This window comes from Pituophis catenifer, unplaced genomic scaffold (genome assembly GCF_029215685.1).
Source record: "Pituophis catenifer annectens isolate HBS135680 unplaced genomic scaffold, rPitCat1.0.hap2 SCAF_6, whole genome shotgun sequence".
NCBI classification, from domain to species: domain Eukaryota; kingdom Metazoa; phylum Chordata; class Lepidosauria; order Squamata; family Colubridae; genus Pituophis; species Pituophis catenifer.
This window is the reverse complement of record NW_027256886.1, coordinates 44,430,845-44,458,689: the sequence shown is the minus strand read 5'-3', so window position 1 is coordinate 44,458,689 and position 27,845 is coordinate 44,430,845. Positions and strand designations below refer to the sequence as shown.

The window sequence follows — 27,845 nt, the reverse complement described above, 5'->3', positions numbered from 1 at the left end:
TGAGGCCAGGCAAGCCAAAAAGTTGGACATGCCAGGTTTAGGCCTTTTGTATATCTATTAACCCTTTTGGTTCTAAGGTTTTCTGAAGGTTCCCCACTGTCAGAAACTTGTATATCTAGTATACAGGAAAAGGTCTTATCCTAGATTACTCCCAGGCTGTGGAATCCACTCCTCAGTAATTGCATTTGACTTCCACTCTTTCCTTTTGCCAGGCTTTTAATTGTTCATTGGTGACTGCAATCATTTTTTATTATACAGTATTTATAAAAGCTTGTTTTAGTTTTCCACAGTTTGTTTCTGTTAGCTGAATGCTGAAATTGTCTGAAAAATTATAGTAGCCAATGAGTCAAGCCTTGGATTGCAGATTGCCTTGGGTTGCCTTAGAGAGCCAAGCTCAAAAGTATGCTTTTTTCATATTCTTCCCCTCTTATTTAATATGCCATCTATGCCATTGGATGAGAGCAATAGTGAAATCTTACTTGATTCTTTATACAAATTGAATTGCTTGAATCCAGATTTGAATTACATAACTTCTTAATCATTACTGTTAGGGTTTGACTAGATCACTCTATCTAATTCCTTTGCATATCAACTAGTTTATCACTTTTCACAAGTTAGTTTGGGGATCACCATATTGTAATAGTTATATTCTCATGACATTAGTTAAATGATAATTAATCTGTTACCATTTAGATGTATTGGTTTTACAATGTCCAGAATTCCTTTGGTCATGCTAGCCAGGAATTTCAAAAGTTGTCTTGGCAACACATCTGGAAGGCACCCAAATAGAAGTTTTCGTCTAGTACAACCTGCTTCTTATTTAAAGGCGGTGGGGGTTGGGTGAGGTTTGTCTTTTGCCTTTGGTTTCTTGAAAACATAGAAAGAGAGAGAAGCTTTAGCAAATTTTTATCTAGAATTCTCTAGCGGTATATGTAACTTTAATAAGTTTGTTCATGACTACTATATCACACCATTATGTAATCAAAAGCTTCAGCAAAGTTTTCTAGCTTTTAAGCTATGAATAACTTCTCAGCTTTTAGCTTGTTAATTAGAATTGCTTTAATATTGAAGAAAAAGATCTCTTTGCCATTTAAGTTTGCTTGCTTGGCTTTTTAATGAAATTTTAGCATTTTGCAAACAGTCGTACTTTTTAAAGAAAGTTTTTCTAGTTCTGTCACTTGGAAGACCAAACAGGGTCTTTCTATGACTCCAGTGTTATGTCTTGTGCTTATTTAACTCAGGACATATAGAACCAAACACTTTTTATTTTCCACTTCACAGCTAAAAGCACCCCCACACACTTACATCTGCATATCTCTCTGTCCAGATTAGGTTCACACTGCAGAATAAATTGAGGCAGAGTGAATATCATGTACTGTATCTCCTTCTGCAGAGTGAATATCATGTACTGTATCTCTAAGATGCTACAATTCCCACTGACTTACCATTCCAGAAAGGCAGTCTTCTGTCATCTCTTGGTGCCATTCCATTCAAGTGCCAGAGCTTCATTTAGTTCTCTTGTTTTGGGAGCTATCAGAGTGGTATATACAGTCCACTTTCCTTTAAGCATTCAGTGCAGAGAGATACCAATGTTTCAACAGTTCAGCCTCGCACGTGTGGTAAGAAGAGCTGCCTAGTGGGCATGCGCGCGCCAGGAAACAAACTTTCAGTTTCAGGTGCTTGTATGCCCTGCCAGGTGACATGGCTCCATGTGCCACATGTGGCATGTGTGCCATAGGTTCGCCATCACGGACTTACATATCACATCTGATTTGAAAAGAGTTACAGTTGCAGGGGGGAGCCCACCTCCAGCACTTCTCTGCCACCCCCTTGCCTCTTAGTGACCCCCTAAGTCATCCCTCCGCCCCCCAGGGGGCAGTATCGCCCACTTTGGGAACCACTGGTATAGCGCTTTAGATTACTTCCACCACCACCATCTTGGAAAAGGACAGCATTCCCGCCCCCTTTTTTAATACAATGTGCATACGGTCTGATGTTTCAATTACATTGACCAGTAGGAGGCATTGTGTGACTGTTTTTGTCCTTTTTGGAACTCCTCAGATGTGAGTAGATGTTATTTTATATACATTATATCATTGTTTGGGAAATTTACTTCTTTGAGGAATTTCTCCATGTTTTGAGAACCATATCTGGTTGTTTCTTACAAACCTTCATTTTGTGGTTTTCCACATTGCGTATACTATATTCTTTCAGAACAAAGTTTTCTTCTCTAGCTTGTTTGAGGGAGACTTGCATTGTATATTCTATTTTTTAAATTCACGACATCACACAAATACAGTACATGACATAAGGTGTGGATCTGTATCTACAGGAAGCAAACATCTACAACTAATGCATATGATAATAACATGGTAACACTGGTAACAATATATCACACTTCTCTCTGTATCCTGCTGCATTATAGTTCTTTTATTAAGATAGTACCCTGAGGCAGTCTGCTAAGGAACTACTTATAGTATACTTCCTGCATAACAAATACACTCTTCTTTTGTGCAGTCAGTATTTTTCTTGTGGATATGATTATATTGTTCAAATCAGATGCTTCCATATATTTTTGTTCATTTGGCAAGATACTGATACATCTGCTTTCCATCTAGAATCCTTTTCTAGCATAGTAGCATTTCTCAACCTTGACTACTTTAAGATGTTTCGGCTTCATATCCCAGAATTCCCCAGCCAGTATGCTATGAAGTCCACACATCTTGAAATAGCTAAGGTTGACAAACATTGGTGTAGAACTTCTCCAATAATCTATGCATTAAAGAATTGCCATAATTTAAGGGAAAAAATCATAGTGTCTAAATTCTCTTTTCTTGGGTATTGCAAATGAATCTTCAGTTCAATTTCCTTTAACTTTGCTCCTAACAATTATGTGGAGAAAATTAGTAGAATCAGAAGATAGTTAGGGGATTAGAAAGGAAATGTCAGCCCTCCCAGGTAAACCAGACTGGAAACACAATTTGATGAACTAATTCTACTTTATTGTAAGGCTACATTTACAAAATCTTGCAAGTCTAAAAGTACTAAGTTCCTGCTGCTACTTTTAACTGCATAACCCATTAGGGCAGGTGCTTCCTAAATTTCTTTCTCTGACTCTTAAGCCACTGGGAGCTTCTGCCTCTCTTTTCTGATTGTTGTTTGATTGTTTCTTAGGCAGCATCTCTTCCCCTTGTTCCCCAAGGTCATCCACGCATTCCATTTCAGGAAGTGTTTTTGATCAGCTTCCACTGAGATTCATGGTAAATAACTGTAAATATTTTTGAAGGAGTGGGGATGATATTGGTGACCAGAGGATTAATGTTGGCTGGCAAAATCTTTCTGATTGTGAGCTTGCCTATTTGCACTCTAGACAGCTGCTCCTTGAAACTGACGTTTTTGTAATTGACTCATGAGTTGAGCAGCTGAGAGTCAAAGGATTCCATCTAAGCTCATAGCCATAATATAGCCTATACAGTTGTAAAGCTGAACCTCTTTTATTACTCATTTTGGATCTAATTAACTTACAGTTAAAGATATTTTCTTTATGGCAGGATAAGGAAGGTTTTTTTTGTGTATCACAAAGCAACAGAAAAAAAGGTTTTAAAGCAGGGCTGTCAAACTCACGGCCTGCAGGCTGGATGCATCATGTACTGGCCACCGCCACGCCTGGTTTAGCGAAGGGGAAAAAGTTGCGATACGTCACGTGACGCTGCCATGACGATGCGAGTTTGACATACCTGTTTTAAAGACTTAAGAATTTCTTAAGCTTAGCAAGGAGATGATGTAAGAAAGTTTAAAACAGATAAAGGGGATAGTTATTCTGAAAGATTGCTTTTGAATAAATTGGAATTAAATTAGATAAATAACCAGGGCCTTCATGGGAGTGTGTTCTGGTTATTATTAAAAAATGCAGGCAATTGGTGGAAATAAAAATAAAGATAAGCATAATATGAACCAAATCTATTGTTGACTGTAACTATAGAGATGTGGATTATATGCTGACTAATTACAGAGTGGCTTTAGAGACTAAAGTATTAAAAGTACAGGGAGACAAAAGAGGAAAAGAGTGGGGAAAGCTTGCCTTTTCCTTTTCCCTTGTTTGCAACAGTTTTTCATTTGGACTATAATATAATGGCAAGAACTCAAAAAGTGGCAAAATGGGGGGGAGAGAGGATTGTTAGAGCAATCTGCAGTGAGAAGAATTACATCATATTTTCTTCAGAAATTTTTTAAACTTGCCAGTAAATTAGCCAAACCATTGATAAATAAATTGATCCCAGTAGCTATGGAAAAAATAAAGGCTGAAAGACTTTTAATGATGTAAGACGAGATGAAAGAGGATGTTAAGATGGAAAACCCTATAAAATGAGTGTCTAGAGATGTAAAACAAGTTAATGCCAAAGTGGCGATTTTGGAGAGTAAGACAGAAGTTATAAACAAAAAATTGGAAAGAGAATTAGATAACCTGTCTCTGTTGAAATTGAGAGAGAAGGAATTTTGTTTGAGGCTTCTGATGAGGATATTAGAGAAAATATTAAAGTCTTGGCATTTTTTGAGCGGGGGATTCGGAAGTGGAAAATATAGAGGCAGAAATTGATAAAGTTTATAGAAAAAATTCAATATTTCCAAGAATAAGAAATGTTCTAAGGTGCAATTTATCAATAAGAAGACAAAGGGATCAAGTTTTGCAGAAGGATTTTAATGCAAGACTGAAGATCAATAACTCAATATAAAGAAATTATATTGAAATTATATTGAAAAATAAAAAAAAAATCCTATCAAAATTTTACTGATCACAAATAATAAAAATGGTATTTTTAAAACTGATAGAACCCATTTTGACGGGACAAATTGAAAAATGTAATTTTTCTTTTTCTACAGCAGAGGTTTTGATTAAATTCTGTTCAGAAGAGCAGAGAATTTCTAGAAAAATTCAAGGAAGAGAAGAGAAAATTCAAATGGAGGTGTCAGAGGAGACTACATAAAAACTTCAACAGGAAACTGAAAGTGATGGTACTGAATTAGATCTACACTTCTACAGGTATTGATTTTTTCTAAATGTTTGGCTTGATTATGGATTACAAATGTTTAACGTGGAATATAAATTGAGAAAATCCTCCTTAAAAGAGAAAAAAAGATTATTTGAAAAACATTAAAACACAAAACAATTTGCTTACAGGATTTATTAGGGCATAAAATAATTGGTTTATGAAAATTTGGGTGAAGAATTTTTTTTTGGCAGGAACAAAAGAAAAGAAATAGAGTTGTTTTGTAAATTAATCCCCAATTAAAAATAGAACTTGTATTGACTGATGAGTATGGTAGATATGCTAGAGTGGAAGTTAATTTGCATCAGGCTAAGACTTTTGGAAGACATTGGAATTCATGAATGATGTATTGTTCTGTAAATGATGTATGGAAAGATTAATAGTTTTCTTATAAAAACTGGTATTTGATAGGGAATTGGAATTGCACAATCTCCTCATAATTGGATAGAACTTCTGAGAAAAGCATTAAAATCACTCAAAGTAGTTTACCAAAAGGTTTTGTTTTTGTTTTGATTGACAATATATGGATATTGTCTGATCCATGGAAATGATATATGGAAAGAGCAAAATGTCAACTCCAGAGAATATACCTATTTTTCAGAAAGACTTAGCTCCTTGTCAAGAATAGAAATTATCTTGATTTCAAAGAACTTGAATACTAAGGTTTCTAAATTAGAAATACTGCCAGATTTTTTTAGAGTATAATCTTGTGAGTTTGATTTAAAAAAGAAAATATATTGGTTTATGAAAGAAAATTCTTTCACATGGAGGCTACATGAAATGTTGTTACAGAAAGAAGTAATGGAGGATTGCAAAAAGATATTAGAAGATTTCTGTTAACATATACTTTAGGTACAGGAACCAATTTAAGAATGGTTTGAGATACAAGTAAAGCTTTTGCTAGAGATTATTTTAACCTCTTATAAAAAATGAATTAATATCTAAAGAAGCAAAGACTTCAGAGTTCATTGGTGGTTGTCCAGTGTTTTTTAAATATCTGATAATTACTTCCAAAATGCAATATGGAAGCAATAACGTCAACTTGTCTTAGAAGGTCATTAAAAATATATTTCTTAAATCAATTTTGATATTAAAAATACCAAGTATTAATAGCAAGAATTGAAATGCAAAGCTACATCAGAATTTTATTCCTTCTCCATTGTAGGGGAGGCAGCATCCAGGAATGGGTTGTCCTCGTCTGTCAGCCAATAAGACTGAGTCTGTTAAAGCTGTGAGGACACGCCTTCTGCCAATGGTCCCCAGCTTTTGACTTGGTTTTGGTCAAAGACGGACATGGTTTTGTTAGCTGACCCATTCTTGGATAGCTTCTTCACCTTTCTTATAAATTACCAATCTACAAATCAATTACCATCTTTGACAGTCAAAACTGTCAGCCTGCTCCCAGCTTTGGCTGGTGGAGCCAGCTTTCCCAGTGTGAAAGGCTTTTAGCCTGATACCGCTGAAGGCTGAGTCTCAGCCACCGGCAAGTCAGACGATGGAGAGTTCCTGGCAGGGCAGCAAGCAGACCAACTTAATGCCGCTAACCCTTGGGCTGCACTGGACTCGACGATTGGCACTAAACTGATTTCCGGCTATTGCGAGTGACTCGTTGATGGCCGAGGGAGCACCGGCCAGCAGGAGTGCCCAGGATCGTCGAAGAGTGAGTCCAGCACCAAAGGGCGGCTGCCCAGATAGCCCAGCCTTGGCCTTCGGGTTCAAAAGGCACCTGAGTCCCTGCCCGGTTTCCGAACAAACTCTGCAAGGAGCGCAAAGTTCTTGCCATGCTAGATCACAGCAGGGCCGTTTCAGGCTAGCTGTTGAATTTAAAATAGCTGAGGAAGCTGCAGCTGCTGCCAATAGAGAGGGGAACGCTGCAGGCAGCATGGATCTGGATCTCTTGACCCCTGGGGAGACAGATTTGGTGGGACCCTCTGGAGAGAGGCCCATGGGCAAGAGAGCTGTGGCAAAGCCTCCCAAACACTGTGGAACCTCCAAAAGGGCCTCTAAGGCCTCAGAGTTAAAAGCGCCGAGGAGGCAGAAGGCTATCAATCAGGAGATCAAAAAAGCCTTAAAAAGGGCAGAATGTCAGAGGGAGTTACCTCAGTGGGCCCCAGATAGGGAAGTCAGTTCCCGCCTTTTCCCCTCACAGCCATTAGAGCCGCAGGAAGACTTTGACAGCTGGCCTGGCTTGCCAGATGGTGCCAGCGAGCAACTAGGAGCTAGTTTGGCTGGCAACAAGCCTTTGCTAATCTTAGTCTCTCAGGGTCCTCAGAGAAGTTCTGCCTGGCAATAGCCCGTCAGTCACAAACCAGCAAGCATAGAGGCTACTTTTACACTGATGGCTGCTGGAATCAGATCAGAGCAGGTGCCTGCAAGAATGGAGGACGTAATTTCGGAGGCCATAATTGAAGGCATAGCTGCTGGACTGCAGCAGGGCCAGAGAGCTGCTTCTCTGCATTCTGGTTGCCCCTTGCCACCAGCCTTTCCCCCAGGGAATTTTCTGCAGAACAGGGGTTCTATTCATATAGTCCTTCTCATCTTTCCTCTGTGTCTGGAGAAGAGACAAGCAAAGATCTGGACTTATCTGAGGATGAGGGGTTACTACCGGAGCAGCCATCATTCTCTGGTCTATTCTGGCCTGCTGTTTTCAAAGCAAGAAAATCCACCAATATGGCGCTCACCCCATCCTCTTTGGACCCTGTTCCAGGACCCTCTGATTCTACAGGCTCCTTATTTTCCGAGCAAATCAATGAGGCGGAGGTGGTGTCCTCCCCTCGTCTATTTCTGGATGTAGTAAAATGCCAGTGGACCTCAGCAGCAACTGGGCCTAACCCTGGTTCACTGGACAAGCAGCTGTATAACATTGGGCCTGAATTATCACAGGCACTGTTGTTGCCTCCAGTAGACACTGCTGTAGCCATTCTGGCTGTGCAGACCATGCTTCCTGAGGCCTCAAAGGAAGCTCTCAGACCCAAAGATAGGAGGTCAGAGCATGCCTTGAGAAGGACACACCAGGTGGTGCCTGGACCGTTAAGGCTGCCACGTCAGCCTCTTTCTTTAACCAAGTGTCTCTCATATGGCTTAAGCAGTTATAGGATAGAATCCCAATGGGAGATACCAGAGCCCACCAGGACTTGAACAAGTTATAGGCGGCTCTGGAGTTCTCCGCTGATGCGACACTGAACGCCACAAGGTTTGCGTCAAAGACCATCACCTCCAATATGACCTCCAGGAGACTTCTGTGGCTCTGCCAGTGGCAGGCGGATGCCAAGCACAAGTGGAGATTGGTCTCTGCTCTATTTTCTGGAGAGCGGCTTTTCAGAGACTCCCTGGATCCACTGCTGGTGGAGACACGTGACAAACATAAGGTCCTTCCATCTTTTTCACGGTGGACAGGTTCCCATCCGCCAGCTTATTTCCACCGCCAGGCCTTCCCAGGGTCAGAAGGCGAATTTGGGCTACCTCAGCCACAACACCCTTTCCAGCAGAAGCAGGAACAACAGCCAGATAGGGCGTGGATGTATAGACCATTCCCCCCCCACAAATGGCCCTTTGGAAGGGGAGGAAGCCGTCCTTTCAGACGCCAACGATAATTCCAGCAAGGGCTCTCCCATTGGGGGACGGCTGGCATTGTTTGCCAGGCAATGGGAGAGTGTTACTATGGGTGCATGGGTCCTGGAGATGGTCTGGTCAGGCCTCTCCTTAGAGTTCCTCTCCACACCCCTAAGGTTTTTCATTAGCTGCCCTGTCTCAGGAAACAGCATCAAACGTGGTCTCATGGAACCTGCTATCCAACATTTTTTGGATATCCAAGCTATCCAACCGATTCCGGAGACCCAATGCGGAATGGGTTTTTATTCCATCCTCTTTGTAATTCCAAAAGCTTCGGTGGGGGGGGGAGGGCAATTCTGGATCTCAAAAGACTGAACCACTGTATTGTGTACAAGCGGTTGAAGATGCATTCGCTTCAGTCCATTTTGGACAGCGTCAGGGAGAGCGACTTCCTCACTTCAATTGACCTCTTCATGTCCCCATTTCTCAAGACCATAGACAGTATCTCTGTTTCTGTTACAAGGCCTGGCATTATCAGTATAGGGCCTTGTCCTTTGGCCTGTCATCAGCGCCCAGGGCATTCACCAAATTGCTAGCTGCCTTGGCAGCACACCTCCAGGCTGTTCCCATGTGCGTCCAGTGCTATCTGGACGATATCCTGATTCAGTCTACCTCTGAATCCCAGGCGCATAGGGATCTAGGAGTCACCATCCAGGTACTTCAGGAGCATGGGTTTTCAATCAATATCAGCAAGAGTCATTTGATACCGACTACCCGGTTGCTGCATTTGGGGGCAGAGATAGACACCATGGAGTGCAGGGTATATCTCTCTCAGGAGCGATAGGCGAGTATAAAAGAACTGGTATGCTGGGTCCAGAGGTGTTCCCCTGTCAATACTTTTGCAGTTTCTGGGGAAGATGGTGTCCTGCATTTCAGTTGTGCCTTGGGCATTTTTACATGCCAGGGCACTCCAATGGTTCCTTCTCCCCTTTCAAAGGGCAGGCAGGAGCAATTTACCATCCAAGGTTAGACTTACACAGGACGTAGTCCATTCCCTGACATGGTGGGATTCCAGGGCAATTACTAGAGGTTGCCTTTTCAAGGAACCGGAGTCACTGACGATGACGACAGATGCTAGCCTTTTTGGCTGGGGAGCATATCTCCAGGGCCAATGGTCGCAGGCAGACCTGACCCACAATATAAACTGACTGTAACTCAGGGCAGTCCATCTGGCTCTACAACAGTTCCAGGACATCGTGGCCGGTAGGCACGTGCTAATTCAGACAGATAATGTAGCCACTAAGGCACATATCAACAAACAAGGGGGTGCCCAATCTAAGGCCCTTATGAAAGAAGCTGAAAGACTCTGTCTTTGGGTGGAGAAGCTCCATCTGTCCCTGAGGGCAGAGCACATTGCAGGGGCCTCCAATGTACTGGCGGATTGCTTCAGCAGGGCCACAATTGATCATGCAGAGTGGCGTCTGCATCCAAATTTATTTCAGGAGCTGACGGAGCGCTTTGGCAGACCAGCCATGGATCTCTTCGCAACTCCGGACAACGCCCAGCTGACAAGATTTTTTGTAAGATTTGCAGTTCCGGGTGCAGAAGGGGTCGATGCGCTTCACAGCCCCTGGCCGTGAGAGTTCCTGTATACCAAGTATTAATAGCAAGAATTGAAATGCAGAGCTACATCAGAATTTTATTCCTTTTCTAAGAATAAATCTGAAACTAAATAAACAATGACTATTTTTGTGGGTTTGTTTTAAAGCACAAATGATATAATACATAAAAATGCAAAAATTTAAATGTATCTTTTCAGTATTTTCACCTAAGCAATTTCCATGTTTGTATTTAGGCATTTTTGTCATATATAAGATGCTTAAAAGAGTTGTTTACAACTAGCTTTTCCTCCAAATTTTTTAATTTATATAATATCAATTATTTAATAATTCAGCTATATTTTCTAACTGAAACTATTATAATCTCACTGCAGAGCTTATCCCCAGAGGATCCACGGCATTTGATCTATTTGTTTGTGGCATTGGGATTTAATGAGGGCAGTTTTCAAATTTAGGAAAGTAAAATAGTTTTTAAAATGTCTTGCTAGGGCTATGATGTCAATGGCTTTTCAGAGCAGCAAGCCAGTTTTCCACACATGACAGATTGGTTGACAACAGAACAATTATTGCCTGAAATGATGGGGAAAAATATAAGACAAAACTGAGGCTTAATACAGGATATAAGGTGAGGCAGGGATGTGGAACAGTTCGACAGGGATGTACTGTAGAAATTGCTTGATCTACAGGAACAGTGACCATATGTCCTTAATGATAAAGGACAGTCCTTCATTTCCTTTCAGTCTCTCTGTCTATTTTTAGTTTTTGCCCTTGAATTTTCATTTGTAAAGGAAAGTTATAAACCTAAACAATTTTCTTATTCTTATGAAACACTTTCAGATTTGCCCCCTTTTCAGATTTGTCCTTTATTTCTTCCATGAAAATATGGTAACTGTTTACAGTCATATGGAAGCCAAGGGTAAATCATGCAAAGTACTCAGACTGTATTTTGTATATCTCTCCATTTTGGGGGAAACTTGAAGGACACATTCAATTTGCCGTGCAGCTCCACAGATTTAGGCTGAATGAAGTTCACCTTTTAAAAGATATGGGTTAAATTCATAGCAAATGTCTGACTTGAAAGATGGTGTAGGTTAGACAGTTATATTAGTGCTGGAATATTGCATTATTATTATTTTTTAAAAAGCTTTTATTTTTTATTTCAGGGTTTTCTTTGCAACCTGTGATGCCACATGTAGAGTCAACAGGAAACTTTTCCAACAATCGAAGGCAAACTTGTAGAAAAGGGCTGTCTTGCCCTGTGAGCAGCAGCCTTGGTTGACCAGGAAAATGAAAGAGAATGTGCTGTTTTATCTGATGGGTCTCTCTGTGGCCACAATAATGGGATATCCTTCCAGGTTGTCTTCCGCAGATTTGGATGCCACCCCCCGTATAACAATTGTCTATAACGGTAAAGGAAATCTCTGGTTTTCTGGAATTAATATGACATGCTAATTTGGATGCATCTTGAATGCATGTGAAGAATAATGTGTAGGGTATATGCGTGGGGTGTGTGTGTTTATGTTTGTGAATATTCAAAATGCATGCCTACTCCATGTTTTGTATAAGCAAATTTCTGGATTCTCTCTCTTCTACATTTTCTGTGACATTTTCAAGGCTAACACATTTAATTTTGTAGACACGTTGTAACCGCCTGTTGGTGAGGGTATTTAAAAAAAGAAAGAAAAATGATGGCTTGCTATAAATTATGAAGTTCATGGAATTCAGTGTACTTCAATTATTGACCTCTATGTTCTTTTCACAGCCTGTTTTCTTGAAGTTGGGCAGGAGGATTGATAGTCTGGGGGGGACCCTTTAGTTCAGATTATTCTACAGTAAACACATTCTAATATGAAGCAAATGTTTCAAGGCAATCTGTGTAAATCGTGTTCCAAACATTTTTGTGGCAGACATTCTAGTATCTTGAAATATGCAGTATGACTGTTTTGAAATTTTCAAATCTTTTTGGCAAAAATTTACTTCTTCCAAGATCCAAATCTGGCCTCCTCTAAAATGGGATATTGGTTAGTCAGTTTTGATTATAGGAAGTTAACCAAGTTAAATCTTATCTCTATATACCAATCAGAGATCCATGTATAGAGTGAATGAAATAAATGAATTATTAAGCATTTATTCCATAGTTTCTTGAATTTTGCTAATAGGGCAGAGCAGGGGTCAGCAACCTGCTGCTCCGGAGCTGCATGCGATTCTTTGGGCCCTCTGCTGTGGCTCCTGTCAGGTGATCCCACCACTGGCTGGCCCTCCCCTCCCAGTCACTCCTTGCCTGGCCTAAGAAGGTAAGGGCAACAGCAGGGGATGGAGAAGCGGCCAGGGCAGAGACAGAGAGAGACAGAGAGAGATACAGAGAGAGAGGGAGGGGGGGAGAGAGGGAGGGAGGGAGGGAGGGAGGGAGGGGAGAGAGGGATATGTCAAAAGGATTTTGTGGTTCCCGATGTTTTTTAACAACTGGTTCTCTGCCCTAATAACTGGCTGGGTAGGCATGGCTGAGGGGTGTGTGTCATGTGACTGGTGGAAGTGAGTGACACCGAGTTGGCCACGCCCACCCAGGTTTTGTGGCTCCCGGTATTTTCTTTTCTGTGGGAAACGGGTCCAAATGGCTCCTTGAGTATTTAAGGTTGCAGACCCCTGGGGTAAAGCTAATAGAGCTATTTACAGGTATGTGCTTCATTTATGATTTTAATGCTAAAGTGATGATAGTTGCATCCAGTATTGCACTAGCTGTGTAGTTTCTGATTTTTGATTCCAATTATGGTGTCCTCACTTGATTTTTTGGTGGTAGAATTGTGAATTGCTACCCTGGATCCCAGAACATTCACAATTCTGTGATACTGTAACTTAATAGATTTCTGAGTTAATACCAAAGAGATACCATCGTTGGTTTTGTGAGGCTGGAAACAATGAGGGACTGTTGTACACTGGTGATTTGCATGAGTTAGATAAGCCATTAATATTAATGTGGAGAGAGTGCACTATGATGTGAATGAATGATATAATAATGGCAATGTGCTGATTCCTTTCATCTGTCACCATTAATGATGCTGTAAACTGGACTGTACGAAAACCCAAAATATTAAAACTATCAGTTTTATTACCTTCAGTGAAATGTATTGTTCCATCTTGAAATAATTAATCATACTTTGGATAGGCTCCAACCTATGCAGTCCAAAGCAGGTGATTTATTGTCAAGGACCTCACTTCTGCACAACCAAAGGATACCAGATTGGGAAACTCTTCCCTAAATAAACCACGGATACTGGCTTGTTCAACCATTCATGGATTATTTTAGAGAGAGTTTTTAGCAAAAGAAAGGCTCCCTTTTGAGAGGCCCCAGTTAGGTTTGTTTCCCTTAGAATTGTTCCTTATTTTACTATGGAACAGAAAGGGAGAGGAAATCCTGCTTTAAGAGCTGTGTGAGAGCTGCCACTGATGATTACATGCCAGGTTGAAGCTGTCAGCACTGCTATCTTTCGCCTCAACATGCATGTCTGATTATATCAACATCTTGGTGTAAATCCCCAGGCTCCACTTTCCTGGGAATCTGCATGTATTAGAAACGCATGATCAGAAGTTCCTTCATGACGGCAAGGGAAAGGGGGAAGAATTCTATTTGATTTGCATGAGCTGCCTTGCCCACAGCTGTTTCACGTTGGCTGCCTCTGGGTAGTTACCTGGCTTGGAAGACTTAATTTGTCAATTTCAACCACAGAATAATGCTAAAACTTTGAATAATCTCTGTCCTTTCCTGTTTAAGAGAACAAATAGCAAACTGAGGCCAATCAACAATCTCTTAGATCAGGTCATAGAAGCAAAAAACAATGAGTCCAAAGGACAAGAGCACAGACTAAAACAGTAGCTACTCCAGAGGTCAGCAAATAAGCCAGGACACAAGTTTAACAGCAGTATAAACTACTGGCATTGTTCAAAAATGCTGTGAGTTCAATCACAAAGGAGACTAGGTTCAAGCACTGGAAAATCAAGAGTGCTGCAATACAGAATAAGTAGCCTCAGAGCTTCATGAACCTGCAAATGAATTCTACATCCACTAGAACACTTTTGGGTAATTAGTGATAGATTAGAAAGAGCTTCCAAGAGTTTTAGGCAGGGTACTAGCCTTAGAAAAAACTTAACAGTTTTAAAACCAAGCAGCTAATCTCTCCCTTAAAAAATATTCAGAAAAAATTGGTGGGCAGGGATTCATTTTGCATTATTGCCATATCCCACTATAACCCATAAATGTTAACTACAGCTTCCACCACATGAGATTGCTTTCTTCCACCATTTCTGTTACAACATATCATATTTTTCGGACTATAAGATGCTCCAGACTATAAGACGCACCCAACTTTTGGGGAGGAAAGCAAGGGGAAAAAAATCTGCCTCTGCCTCCCAGCAATTTGCCTCCTTGCAGCAAACAGCAAACAGCCTGGTCAGTTTCAGTACAGCCTGATTTAGCACAAACAGCTGATTGGCAGTTGGATCTGCCTCCTGGAATACTGCCTATCAGCTGTTCCAAGCTGCAGGGATTGCCACCGCCCATTGCCACCGTTGCTGCCCATCACTGCTGCTGCCTATCGCCACCTCTGCATGCCCCATTTTTGTCCTTCTTGCGCCCCATTTTTGATATCTGCACGTTCCATTTTTGGCCCATTCCAGGCAGAGGTGGAACAGGCCAAAAATGGGATGTGCAGAGGCTGAAACATATGCAGGTGGTGATGGGCAGCGACGTGGGCAATGTGCAGTGACGATCCCCGCAGCTTGGAACAGCTGATAGGTGGTATTCCGGGAGGCAGATCCAACCACCAATCAGCTGCTTGTGCTAAATCAGGCTGTGCTGAATCTGACTGTTTGCTGTTTGCTGCAAGGAGGCAAATTGCTGGGAGGCAGAGGCCGAAGGGTGGGGGCCAGTGGGTGGACGGGGCTTCGGCAACATTCGCTGTATAAGATGCACAGACATTTCCACCCACTTTTTTGGGGGGAGGGAAGTGCATCTTATACACCATAAAATACGGTATACTGATATACTGGCTGGGTTTGCCGAGAGCCGTGATGGCACAATGGTTAGAGTGCAATATTGCAGGCTAAATCTGCATTCTCACTGCCAAGAGTTTGATTTTTACTGGTTCAAGGTTGACTCAGCTGTCCATCCTTCTGAGGTCAGTAAAATGAGGACCCAGATTGTTGGGGGAAATATGCTGATTCTGTAACCCATTTAGAGGGGGCTGTAAAGTACTACGAAGCTGTATATATGTCTAAGTGCTATTGTTATTATTCAACTAGGCTAACATGGGTTTGAGTAGTTGGTGATCTAACATGTTGTAGTTACAGTCTCATTGTATTGCATTATTTAGGCAATAAAATTAAGCCACGACCATTTGCTATAGGGACAAAGGATTCATGGATTTACCATGTTTCCCCCAAAATACGATCTACTCCGAAAGTAAGTTCTAGCTTGATTTTATACATGCACACAATATAAGCCCTACCCCCAAAGTAAGCCCTAATTAAGACCCCGCCCACTCCAGGGTGCACGGTTAAAAATTAGTGTGGGGATGGGGTGCGGAGTGCCCTACTACTTACCTTCGGACAGTTGCAGCCAGGCCTCACTCCGACACCTATCACGCCGGTCCATTTCTTCTGCAGCCAGCAAGGTGGCAAGGCTTTCCTGAAGGCCTCTCCAGCGCACAAGTGAGGTGAGTGGACAACATCCCCCCCCCCCAAAAAAATAAGACCTGGTGTCTTTTTTGGTGGTAAAAAATTATAAGACAGGGTCTTATTTTCAGGAAAACGGTATGTTAATCTAGGTTGCATGTCACGTGTGAACACAACCATAATTCCAAAGTTTGTTTTGAAATGAAGACTGTGCCCCCAAGGCTTCATTCATTGCCATCAAGGCTATCCAGCCAGAAGGGTGTGCAGGATCAAGGACTTGTGTTGAGGGAGCCCTTCCTCGCAGCCAAAATATCATGCAGTTCTCTGTCTATAAACTTCAGTCCTGAACTGCCTGCAATCTCAAAGGTTCAGAAGGACCTGCTACGCTGGGTAAAGTATCGCAGAGGGTGGGCCAGGCACAACCTCATGTGCAGGTCCTGGACTTTATGGCCCTTTGAACTCTGTCTCATTATAGTTAATTCCTTCAAGGAATGTATGGCACCAGTGAAAATGCTACTATCATTTGATGCTGGTTTTGCTGAAGCTGCTGAATTCAGGATTTTCAGTATGGGCAATTAATTGCAATTGTTTTTGTCTGTGCATTCAACTTCCAAGATGGAACTGGCATGCAGATTTATATTATCAAATAGAGGTACCAGGGAAGCATTTTTCATTCTAGCGTTAAAGAAACAACAAGTGGGGAACAATGAATTTGCTGAGAAGATAGGAAAAATGTGGGTTTTTTGAGATTTTTTTGACATATGCTAAGGTAGTGAAAAAGGTTGGGAAAATGGAAGCACTGGAGGTGAGGAAATCATCCATGGGAAAGGGATAAGGAAAAATGCAAACCCCAAACATTTCCTGCCTCTCTGGCCACAGATCTTTTATTCCTCAGCTTTCAACAGTTATCTGAATGCTTTCATGTATTCCTCTGTTTTTGTGAGGTCTATATGGTTAATGGAAAACAATGAATGAAATACAGTAGTATTTTAGTCTCAGAACTTTCTCTGGGTCTTGAATGTTTTGCCAGAATCTTCAATATTAAAAGCAAAGAGAAATATATGAAGAAATAGACAATGCCAGGGCCAACATGCCTTTGATTATATTTAACGTACATTTACATTTAGCTGAAGCTTATTTAATTAAATACAACGAATATGTATAATTATTATACTAAATAAGTACAGAATAGTATTTACCTTTTGTTACATTAAAAATTCAAATCTGAAGAGACATTCTAACTATAGAAAGCCCCTGGCACTGCAATTAAGACTTCTGTATAAAATCCTATCTCTCTATGTCTATAGTATGTGATTGGGTTTACAGTGTTAAGCAAGAAATGTGATTTAGTAGTAAATACTAATTCTAGCCTGCAGATAATATTTTTAATCATGTTATCATATAAGTACTATATATCAGATCATATTCAGCAGATTCCAGTGAATTTTGGAAGATAAAACAGAATTGTGGAGATAAAGCAGTGGTAAATTTGATATGTGTGTGTGTAAATTGTTCTTTAAAAAATTGTGTCCACCATCTTGAAAAAGAAAATGAAAGCTCCTCTTAATAGAATAACAACAGAATAACAGAATTGGAAGGGATCTTGGAGGTCTCCTAGTCCAATCCCTTGCTCAAGCAGGAAACCGTATGCCATTTCAGACCAATGGTTGTCCAACTTCTTCTTTAAAACCTCCAGTGTTGGAGCATCCACAACTTCTGGAGGCAAGTGGTTCCACTGAAATCTGCACAACTTACATCCTGTCTCCAGTCTTCCCTTCGTAGGAAAAAATATTGAGAAATGATAAAAGGGTTATCTATGGAAGTTAGAACTGGATTATATGGATCCCTTTCAGTCCAGTGCCTGGCCTTGAATATGAGATTGAAATGGCTGTGGCTGCTTTTTTGAATGATATATATCAGGAGTTGTATAGAAGGAGTGTATCCCTTCATGTTCTACTATACTACTGAGTGAGATTGAGTGCTTTTAACCATGGAATCCTTTCGTACTACCTCTGAGAGTTGGTGAAACTATTCCTTTTCATGATAGGCTACTCATGATTATGACTCTGCTGTCTCTAGTAGTTATATTTTATTACACTTATGTGAACATTTAATCTCCTTTATGATTTCAGCTTTTTTATGTTTACAACATATTTTTATTTTATGAGCCATATAGAGTCTCTCACTATCGCACTCAAGTACTGTAAAATAAATGTTACAGCTTATATGGTTATATACATATACTCTGAAATGGTTTTGAAACCTAGTTCCACAGTGACAACATAAATAAATACTGTATATGACAAGGGCCAAGTGGTCTGCTGCTGAAACTAGAGGATAACTGAAGATTGAGAAAAGTAGTGATCATTGGCCGGTTTTGTTAGTGGAATCTTGGATTTTCTAATGGTGTTTTAGTTAGAATTGAATTGGTCTCTAAGGAGCTGCTCTGAATAAATAACAGACTATTTCCTAAAACAGCATCTCATTCATCTATAATTGCTATACTGAATAGGGCAGAAGTTCTGTCCCTTTTCTTCCTCTGAATTGTTGCTGTTCTCAACCTTCTCAGTGGATATTGCTCATAAGGAAATGATGGCTCATATTCGTGATGTTTGACAGTTTTTACATCAGGGTGTTCCACTAGATTCAGAAGTTACCGGTACTACAAATATATCAGTTGGCTTGAGATTCAATGGAAAGTTTGGCATAATCTCCATGCAATAATCCTGTAAATATTAAACTGTCAGGATCCAAATTATGTATTTTCAGATTAGTATGTAAGATGCTTCTGACTCACTGGTGTTCCACATGCTTCAATCATGCTGCAGTGGCATAGAATTCATTCTTGTTGAGGTAATGTTGCTCTAATATATGCATCTTACATTGAAATTGGTTGTGCTCTTGACTATCGGCCATGCTATTTTTTTCCCTAACATGTTTACCTATGGCAATGCTGATCAGGTTTTGAACTTTTTTTGTGGTAAATACAAGATGGTCATTCTTTGTAGTACTACCTTGAAAGAACAATAGAGAAAGCAAAAGAATTAGGCAAGATGAAAGTAAGGAAGTGCAAAGCAACTACCCAGGCATAGGAATGCCTGTTACAGGAGAGACCATGCAGGGACATAGTCTGAGTTCAAAATTGCAATAAGGCATTACAAATAGTAGTGATACTGATAAGAGCAATAGGAGTTGGGATCGTGTTGTTTATGGAATCTAGCTCCTTGAAGCACCCATTGGTAACTCATGTAGGTTGCTGCTGCTGCTCGCTCTGTTAAAGTCATCTGGCATATTACTTCCCAGTCTTTTCTTTTATGTGGACCATTACATCATAACTGGATGCTTGGGAGAAACAAAAATTGTATCATTGCTCCTCAAGGTAGCAAAGGCTTGTTGTAATACGTTGCAGATTTTGAAACACTTTTTTGGCACAGGTATCCATCAAGACAGAAGCAAATTATTGCAATGTAGCATTTCATCAATGTTGTGTACTCCAATAGTAGTCTTGGTGTCGTCCTTAATTTCAGAACCACACTCAAACAGAAGGACTGTCTTCCAGTAGGGTTAATGATAAAAGAGTAGTTTCAGTAGAATGCTATAATCAGATTAATTGCTTGTAATGAAATACCCAAACTGGCAAAAAAACAAAGAAAACCCCAAAAGTGCTGACTGGAGAATTTTAGAAGTTGGAGTCCATACATCTTAAAGTTGCTAAGGTTGAGAAACTGTTCTGGAGGCCAACAAGGGCCATATGATGAGGCTGTGGTTTTAGCACAAGAGGTGTAGACCAAATTTGATGTCTTTTTGGAATGGGTTTAAGAATAGGGATGGGAGCAATAAGCTTCCTGGAAACAAACCACTCCTGTCCGAGATCTCAAAAACAGACCAAAAATGGTGCTATTTTGTTGTTAAATTTTGCTATGGTGGTCTCAGAATTCTGGTGGCAGCTGTATAGAGCCCACATGTTGTCTATTTTAGGATTTATGCATGGTTTATTTGATTATGGTTTCGTTCATAAACTCTGCTGCTGGGTTCATGCAACACACTGAATTGCAAACCATAGTTCATTATAGATTTACTCTCACTTTAAGCCAATAACAAGCAAAACACATTTTGGCTAAAAGTATTGTGTGTGTGGAGAATATATTACCGGTATTAAATGTATTGTTGCGATTTACCACTGAATTTACTTAATGCCATACATTGCCCAAATATCAGAATTTCATTTGTAATATTGGTACAGCTCAGGAGCTATGTTGAAATCTCTGTTTAGTGTTTATTATAAGAAGAAGGAAGTTTTGAAATGTTGTGTCCTTCGAAGTTTAATGTAGCTGACCTGAAAGAAGAGACTGAAATGATAGCAATAAAACATGTCAACATATTTATAGCTGCTCTCGTTCAAGTATACAAGGCTAACATAAAATTCTTCCTGGCAAGCAGTTTGTGCTTGCAGCTTCTCTTTGGATGAAGTTTTTAAGATCTTGAACATCAAAAATAACCTGTTCTTCAGTTTCAGAGTCAGTTTCTTACCCCAGGGTTTTTTTATCCTACAACACTGAAATTCTTTTAAAGTGTGAAGAAATAAGACATCCACTCAGTCATAATCCTCTATAACAAGTGACAATGGATGGTCTAAGTCCAGGTCATTAAATTGCCTGCCTAGATTTTGGAATGGCTGTTCATACTAGAGTAATACTATAGCATTCAAAATGTGTGCTGAATATGTGCAGATAAGACTGCAGTGGCTAACATTGCATTGGGAGATGGCAGCTTTCTCCACCTCGTATACCTGCATATTAGTTGGACTGAAACTGTTATAATTCCTCAGCCAATGTGGAAGGTGGGATTTATGGGGTTTTATTTCTCAGTTCTATATTTCAAACACTTTCACATTTAAAAAAAAAAAAATCCAACATTTTCTTAAGATCCAAATAGGCTTATTTTTGATGTTAAATTCAAATAGGAGGCATTCAACATGCAGAGACAACACATATGAAATTTCTGTCAAATTGTATCAGAGATAAAGTGTTGAGAAGATTGCAAGAAAATGTATGAAATGATAAGGTTAAAAACTACTTTGTAGATTCTCTGGGTAAACAGCTGTTGATTCCTGTGATAATATCTTGATAATGGAGAATCCTAGGAAGGCCACTAAACGCACAGCAGCTTGGGATTTCTTAAGATCATGTTGTTTCAAGGCTTGGCTAATTACCACTGGATTTAGGATGGGCACAATCATTACTATACTAGAAGGAATTTGTTAGGCAGGATAAATTAAAGAATGGTTGTTCTTTCGAATATTAGGAAAATTCATTGTAGCCCACAAATATTGCCTTTATAAAGGTTGAGAAAGCAATTCACTATATTATCTTAGAGTGATTGAAATTAATAACAGCTTTTTTCTTTGTAGTAAAAGGCCTAGTTGGTGCTTCTTGAAACAGAAAAATATTGATTCCTGACATAGTGATTTGACCAGTGGCACTTTCTCTGCATTCAGCCTATTCGTATTATTAGTTAGCTGTTTTAAATCTCTTCAGTGTGATTATTGGAATGTAAAAATGGGCATCCTTGCTGGCAATCAAGTAAGAAAAAGCCGCTGAGCCTTTGGCTGTTGCTTATATTTTGGGGTAGCTGCATACTAGAATGTTCATTCAACACATTGGTAATGCCACAAAGCCGAAAGTCTATAGAGCTGTGGTTATTCCTTCTTTCCTATATGGATCTGAGTCCTGGACTCTGTACAAACGGACTCTGGTAAATGAAACAGCTGGAGGAATTTCACATGTGCGCTCTCCCACTCCGTGCTCAGCATTCATAGGCAAGACCATGTCTCTAGCCTGGAAGTCTTGGGTTGCAGAGAGTCCACCAGCATTGAGTCCCTAATTATCAGAGCCAAGATGAGAAGGATGGGTGGATGACTGCCATATGCCTCACCAGTTGCTGTACACTGTACTGGAGTCTGGGAACAGACCTTAAGGTCCACCACCCAAGTATTACAAAGAACTACAATGCTGATCCGGCCCTCGAAGAAATCCAGTTTGACACCCCTGTCATAGACTTTAAAAATGTATCATTGTGTACAACTCTTGCTGTTCACTTTTTAGAATTATCAGTAAATGTAATACAGGAGACTGCAAACTTTTGTTGCTATCTCCTTTTGGGTCATAGCCAGTTCCTGGTGACTCTATAGATAAAAGTTATCCAAATTGCCCTGTCACTTGCCAGAGTATTTCTGCAACATCCAGGTGTTTTTTCCCCCCTCATTTACCTACTTTATGGCTCAATGGCCTCTTCTCTTTCTGGTGATCTTGCCCAGCATTATTATCTTTTCCATAAATTCATCATCCCCCGTGATTTATCCAAAATATTACAGCTTTTATTTCATGATCCTTTTTGCCAGTGAGCACTTTGTTTTGAGTTTTTCTAGTATCAAACAATTGGGTCTCCTAGTTGTCCAAGGAATCTGAAACAGCCTTCTCCAATGCTATAGCTAAAAGGAGTTGATTTTCCTCTTGCTCTTACATAAAATCCATCCTTTGCTTGCATACATTATAAAAGGGAATAGCATTGAGTTGATCATTCTAACTTTTTTCTTGATTGAAATGTTGCTGATTGGAAGTGACTAGATGTAGAGCCAACTTTGTTGTTGAAATAATGTGTTAGCCACTTACAACCCATTTTCTTTATAGAAGTCTTATCTATCATATTGTGTTATTGTTTCTAGTCCAAATTTTCCAAACATTTTCAGTGAAAGTTCCTCTCCAATTTTCCATTAAAGTCATGGAAAGAACATCCCAAAAGTTTGTAATACTTGATTAATTATGGGACAATAACTTTGGCTAAAGATTGTATATAAATCCAGGAAATATTTCAACGCTGCAGATATGTCTAGAACACTAGGACAAATCCACGGGAAAGAAATAATCAATGAAACTAGATGAATTTCTTATGCTTTATTTTGGGATAGGCAGACTTGTTCTCCATAAGCTCCCTATAATAGCTAAATTTACCTCTGATAATTGCTAGCTGAGTTTGGACTAATGTTACCTGTATTCAGTTGAAGACTATAGGTTTTGTTTTAACTTCCATCTCTCAGTTTATATAAAGAAAGTTTCGGTATGTTCTAATTTTCAATGACATTCAAATGAAATAGGTTATGGGTAAAACGAAAATGATACAGCAAGCCCTAGTTTTACTCAGGGGTATATCCTGCAGGGACATGCAGATGACTCATTCAATCCTTATTTATGCATCATCTATATCATCAATTGTTAGCCTTCCCAAACTATTGCTGTTGTAGTAGCAGTGGAGGGGAAACCCATCTATCAGTGCTCTTTGCTGATAGTGGAAGCTTATGTGGGCAATTTTCTGGAGGTAACTTTCATTTTGAATTGCAAATCCAAATGTGGTTCTTGTGGCTGCTCTTTGGAAAAGAAATCTTGGAGGCCCTCAATATAATAAATTGGTTACAAGGAATTGGTATGAAATAAGTTTTAAGTCATAGTTAGGAATAAATTACTAGAACAATTATACTTGACATGTTGAAAATAATCCATAGCTACAGAACATGGAAAAAGTGAAATAGCTGGAAGAAAGGAATACATTTGGGACTGACAATTGTCAAATCAACACAAGGCAGCAACACATTTGAGCTGAAGAATGCTTAAGTTTGTAGGTTTATTAAATAAGCTTTCCTGAAAGACTGGCAAATAATGTATAGCATTTACTGTAACTTGTGCTATGAACAGTTCTCAGTATATTGTAATAAACTGGCTTACTAAGTATATATAACTGCTGACATGAATTGTTGTGAGTACCTGTTGTGATATACGGTTAAAAAATAAAATTGCAGCAGAAGAATTGGTAAAGGAATTCATACACAATAGAAATCGAATAAAGTAATTGTTTAACTTTTGGGGTTACAATCTTTTTCTAGAAATCTACAAAGTTCCTTTGAAATAAGAATTAGACTTTAACAAATTTAGAACACAACATCCTAAGGTTTAGTAATACAATGAAACTATAAATTCCGCAGTGGTTAGAATGCAGTATTGCAGGCTAATTCTACTGACTGCCAGCAGTTCGGCAGTTCGCGTCTCACCAGCTCAAGGTTGACTCAGCCTTCCATTTTTCCGAGGTTGGTGAAATGAGGACCCAGATTGGGGGCAATATGCTGACTCTGTAAACCGCTTAGAGAGGGCTGTAAAGCGATATATAATTCTAAGTGCTATTAGCAATAACAATAAACAACTGATCCCCAAAACAACTTTCAACTTTAAGATTGAAATATCCCGACCCCCCCCCGATCTGGAAACACTGACAGTTATGCAAATAAAACTGTTCTGATTTTTTTTTCAAATAAATGCTTGATTTGTAAGAACCTATTCTTGTAGCCTATTGCCCACATTCAAGTTGCTTAATTCTTTGTAGTGTGCTAGTTATCACGGGATGCTTATGGCATTACCTAGTCCAGGGGTGTCAAACTTGATTTCATTGAGGGCCACATCAGGGTTGTGTTTGACCTTGGGGGCTGGAGTGGGCATGGCCAGGGTGGGCATGGCCAACTCAACATCACTTGTGTTGGGGCACCTGTGGGGGCCCAAGCACTGTGCCAGTGAAAACAGGCTCCCAAGCTCCGTTTTCGGCTGCAATGGCCTCCTGCAACCCTTCTGTCAGCAAAAATAGAGCTCAGGAAGTTACAGAAATAATGGAATGTGTGTACATTGATTATAGCAACATGATCTCTGTGAGGAACCCTTTTCTTTTTCTTCTGTTCTCTGAAATGTGGACTATGTGTCATTGCTTTGGTGTTCAGTAGTGCCTATTTCCTGCTTTTAGTAATGGGTGAAAGGCAGCACAAATATTCAACGCACCTGAAATAAAATGAAAACAATACTCTTAATCCTTCTTAGAAAAGAAAAGCAGATTTGCTAAATCGCTAAATCGAAGTAGAGACCAGAACCAAGCCACAGCTAGAAGGAGCTTCTCCTGTGAAGAATAACACTCTAATATGACTCAGGTGTTTTCTGGGTAATATATTTCTTCAACCCAGCAGCGTTTATACTGACCAAGGTGCCATAATGTTCTGACCTTCCCCAACATAAAGCTATTCAGATGTCATGATGAAAGGTTAGACAGAACAAATTGATGAATCCTTGAGTGCTCTGAGTTATGCAAAAGAAGTTAGATTTTCAACCAGTACAAAGGGAAAGGATACATAGTAAAAGTGATCAGAGTGAAAACTTCCGCAGAGGGAAATTTTCTTTTCTATGCTGTGATTCAGAGCAAACTAAGAGATTGTAAAACCAGTCTGACAAGAGAGTCCTCTGAACGTTAATCACCCCTACCTTGCACTATACAAATATGAGGAAGTCCTGGGAAAAGTTGAACACTGTAAGTGTTGAACATAGTTCCATAGTGAAAAGCATTATGTGGAAATTATGTTTAACAGAAGAGGATTGTGATAAAAGGTGATAATAAACTCCTGCCCTATTGGGCCAGGTAGAGAAACTTTTAATCATTGGTGCTTTATTCATATGACAGAATAAATTGCGAATTAGTCAATCACAATTTAGGCTAGGATGCTGTATGAACCTATCTTTGGTGATTAATTTGGAGATACCATATGACTTGCCAATCACTAGATGATCATTAAAGGGCAACAAAGATATAGAATTTTCAGTATCTAATAATTGTCTGGATTTTCAGTTAGTAGCCACAGTTGGTATGATTCAATGTGTTATACTAAGATATTGCTGTGTCAGGTATGTCAGTGTTTTTTAAAAAACAAAGTTTAATTCTAGAGATATTTTTTTAACTGTTCTTGTTATAATCAAGATTCCATCAAAAATTCTTCCACTTCTTTGGCACCTGTCAGAGATTATTTTCCTAAGGGTAATTGAAGTGATGGCAGAAATTACTTTCATCACATTTATGAGGATAGATCTAAGGATCTCCAGAAATAAATCTGCCATGTATTAATTATTCTTTCCAAATGGAACATACATCCTTTGCTTCTGAAAAAAAAAAAACCCTACAATAATAGGTGAAGCTGGTTCAAGACAAAAAAAAAAAAAAACAAACAAACCCTGAAATCTACAATAAAGTTTCTATCAAGATCAATCCAACTGATAAAAAATAAGCTTGCAATTTTTCAGGTCCCATGATAAAAATCAGAAAGAAAAAGAAAAACCCAGAATAGGGCTATTATGTTGTAGAGGGAATGTACTAGGTAGTTGTGGATAGTCAATGTTAATGGTACTTCCAGCATGTAGAGATAAAAAATAATGTGCCACCTCCAGAAATTCTGTTAAAACAGGAAAGCGATTACTCCTCACTTAAGTTTGGATTGGTGAGGATTTCGAATAAAAAAAAAAATATGTGGCCTTTCCCCATGGCTGAGTTGACATGTTCTCCATCTGCCCTCAAGTTGGCAGAAAAACTATTCTGTCATGAAATCAGCCCTTCTCATGGCTGATCCTTATCCTGCCTTAGCTGCCTGTGTTTTAATTCACCTGAATTCCTTCCAATATAGTAGCAGATGATAAATTAAGACTGAGTTTACTCACTATGAGCCTATTCTTGGGTGCTTTGAGAATAAGGGGGAGAAATACAATTTTAACACTAGTGCATCTGTGGATGATTTAAGCTTGTTTCTCATGAGCTTAGTATGAAGGGAAGGCAACATCATGGGAACATGTAGAAAAAAGAGGTCACCATGGTTAAGTACAGGTAAGAAAAGACCCTTGGTTTTTTTTGATAGGGTAAATTTGTGCCCCATTCCGTGATATTTTCTGAGGCAATTTGTAGTTGCAAAGTATTGTATAAATCAATGCATTTGCTATAACATTTTCTCAAGAAGGTAGTTCTGCTCAGTGAAGGCCCCCACCTCTGCTCTCTTTTAGAGAAGAAAGCAACCTCTTTTCCATTCCTTTCATGTTGTGGGATTGTTCTCTAAAAAACTAACACTGCCAGCTGCATTGCATGCCCTGGGTGATTTATGAATCCCTTTGTTCTGGCTAACCAATACACTAGAAGCTTTTAACTTGCCCTGTAGCCATGTTCCTCCTTCGCTGTAGGCAGAGGGCAGTGATAACTGTATTTGTCTTTTCATATGAGGCATACTTGCCTTTACATTAAGTTCCCCTGAGGCTCAAAAGGATGTGTGCCTATGCTGCTTTTTCAAAAGGCTGAGTGAAAAGATTAGCAGAATGACATTGACTCATGCCTGCTGCAGCTCAGTACCATCCTTGAAAAAAATACAAGAAAACAATCTATTCTGTTCCACTTTCTTGTGCTGAGAGTATGCATGCTTAGGAACTGCACAGAGCTCTTCAGATACTCATAAGAAAGATGGCAGTAAAATATTTCCTAGGAAAATATTCACCAGTGCGTTCAATAGTTTGTTAGCAATAGGTTAAGAAATAGTTATTTTTGTGGGTATTCTAAATCTAAACTATAGAAAGGGATAATTTCTGAAAGGGATATATATAGTAAATACAGGCAGTGCAGGGTAGACTGCCTTGTTTAGTGATGCTTAGAAGTTGCAATAGTGATGGAAAAATAACTTTATTGACCAATCCTTGCATTTGTGACTTTTGCAGGTATATACAGAGAAGAAAAGCTGAAATAAACTCATAAGCACTGTCATGGTTTGACTACGTCACTGCTCTGCATATTGATCAATTTGCCAGTCCCAATTGTGGTTGCTAAATGAGGACTACCTGCATGTGGAAGCAGACATACTAGTTACTCAGAAAATAGATAATAATTTTTTTCCCCATTTTCCTTTGTTATCCTTGCTATTATTAATGATAAAAGAAAACCCCTTTTAAATGGTGGTGGATGTAGCCCTCTATATCCTTCCTTCTCACCTCACACTCTGAATTAACATATTTTGACTTCTCTTCTGCAAATTGCCTTTTCTAATTGGGTACTATTAGGTAATCAACCTTAGTAA

The 27,845-nt window shown here is 39.6% G+C and overlaps 1 protein-coding gene across 1 annotated transcript in view; it reads left to right on the top strand.

The window, feature by feature from the left end:
- The window catches only part of SEMA4G (semaphorin 4G), a 102,295-nt gene that overhangs the window by 35,519 nt on the left and 38,931 nt on the right, over positions 1–27,845 (top strand). Inside the window, exons 2-3 of the mRNA XM_070945029.1 lie at positions 4,882–5,041; positions 11,383–11,627. Of these exons, the coding sequence (XP_070801130.1) occupies positions 11,507–11,627 (121 nt within the window). The 5' untranslated portion in view covers positions 4,882–5,041; positions 11,383–11,506. The remainder of the gene's footprint in view (positions 1–4,881; positions 5,042–11,382; positions 11,628–27,845) is intronic.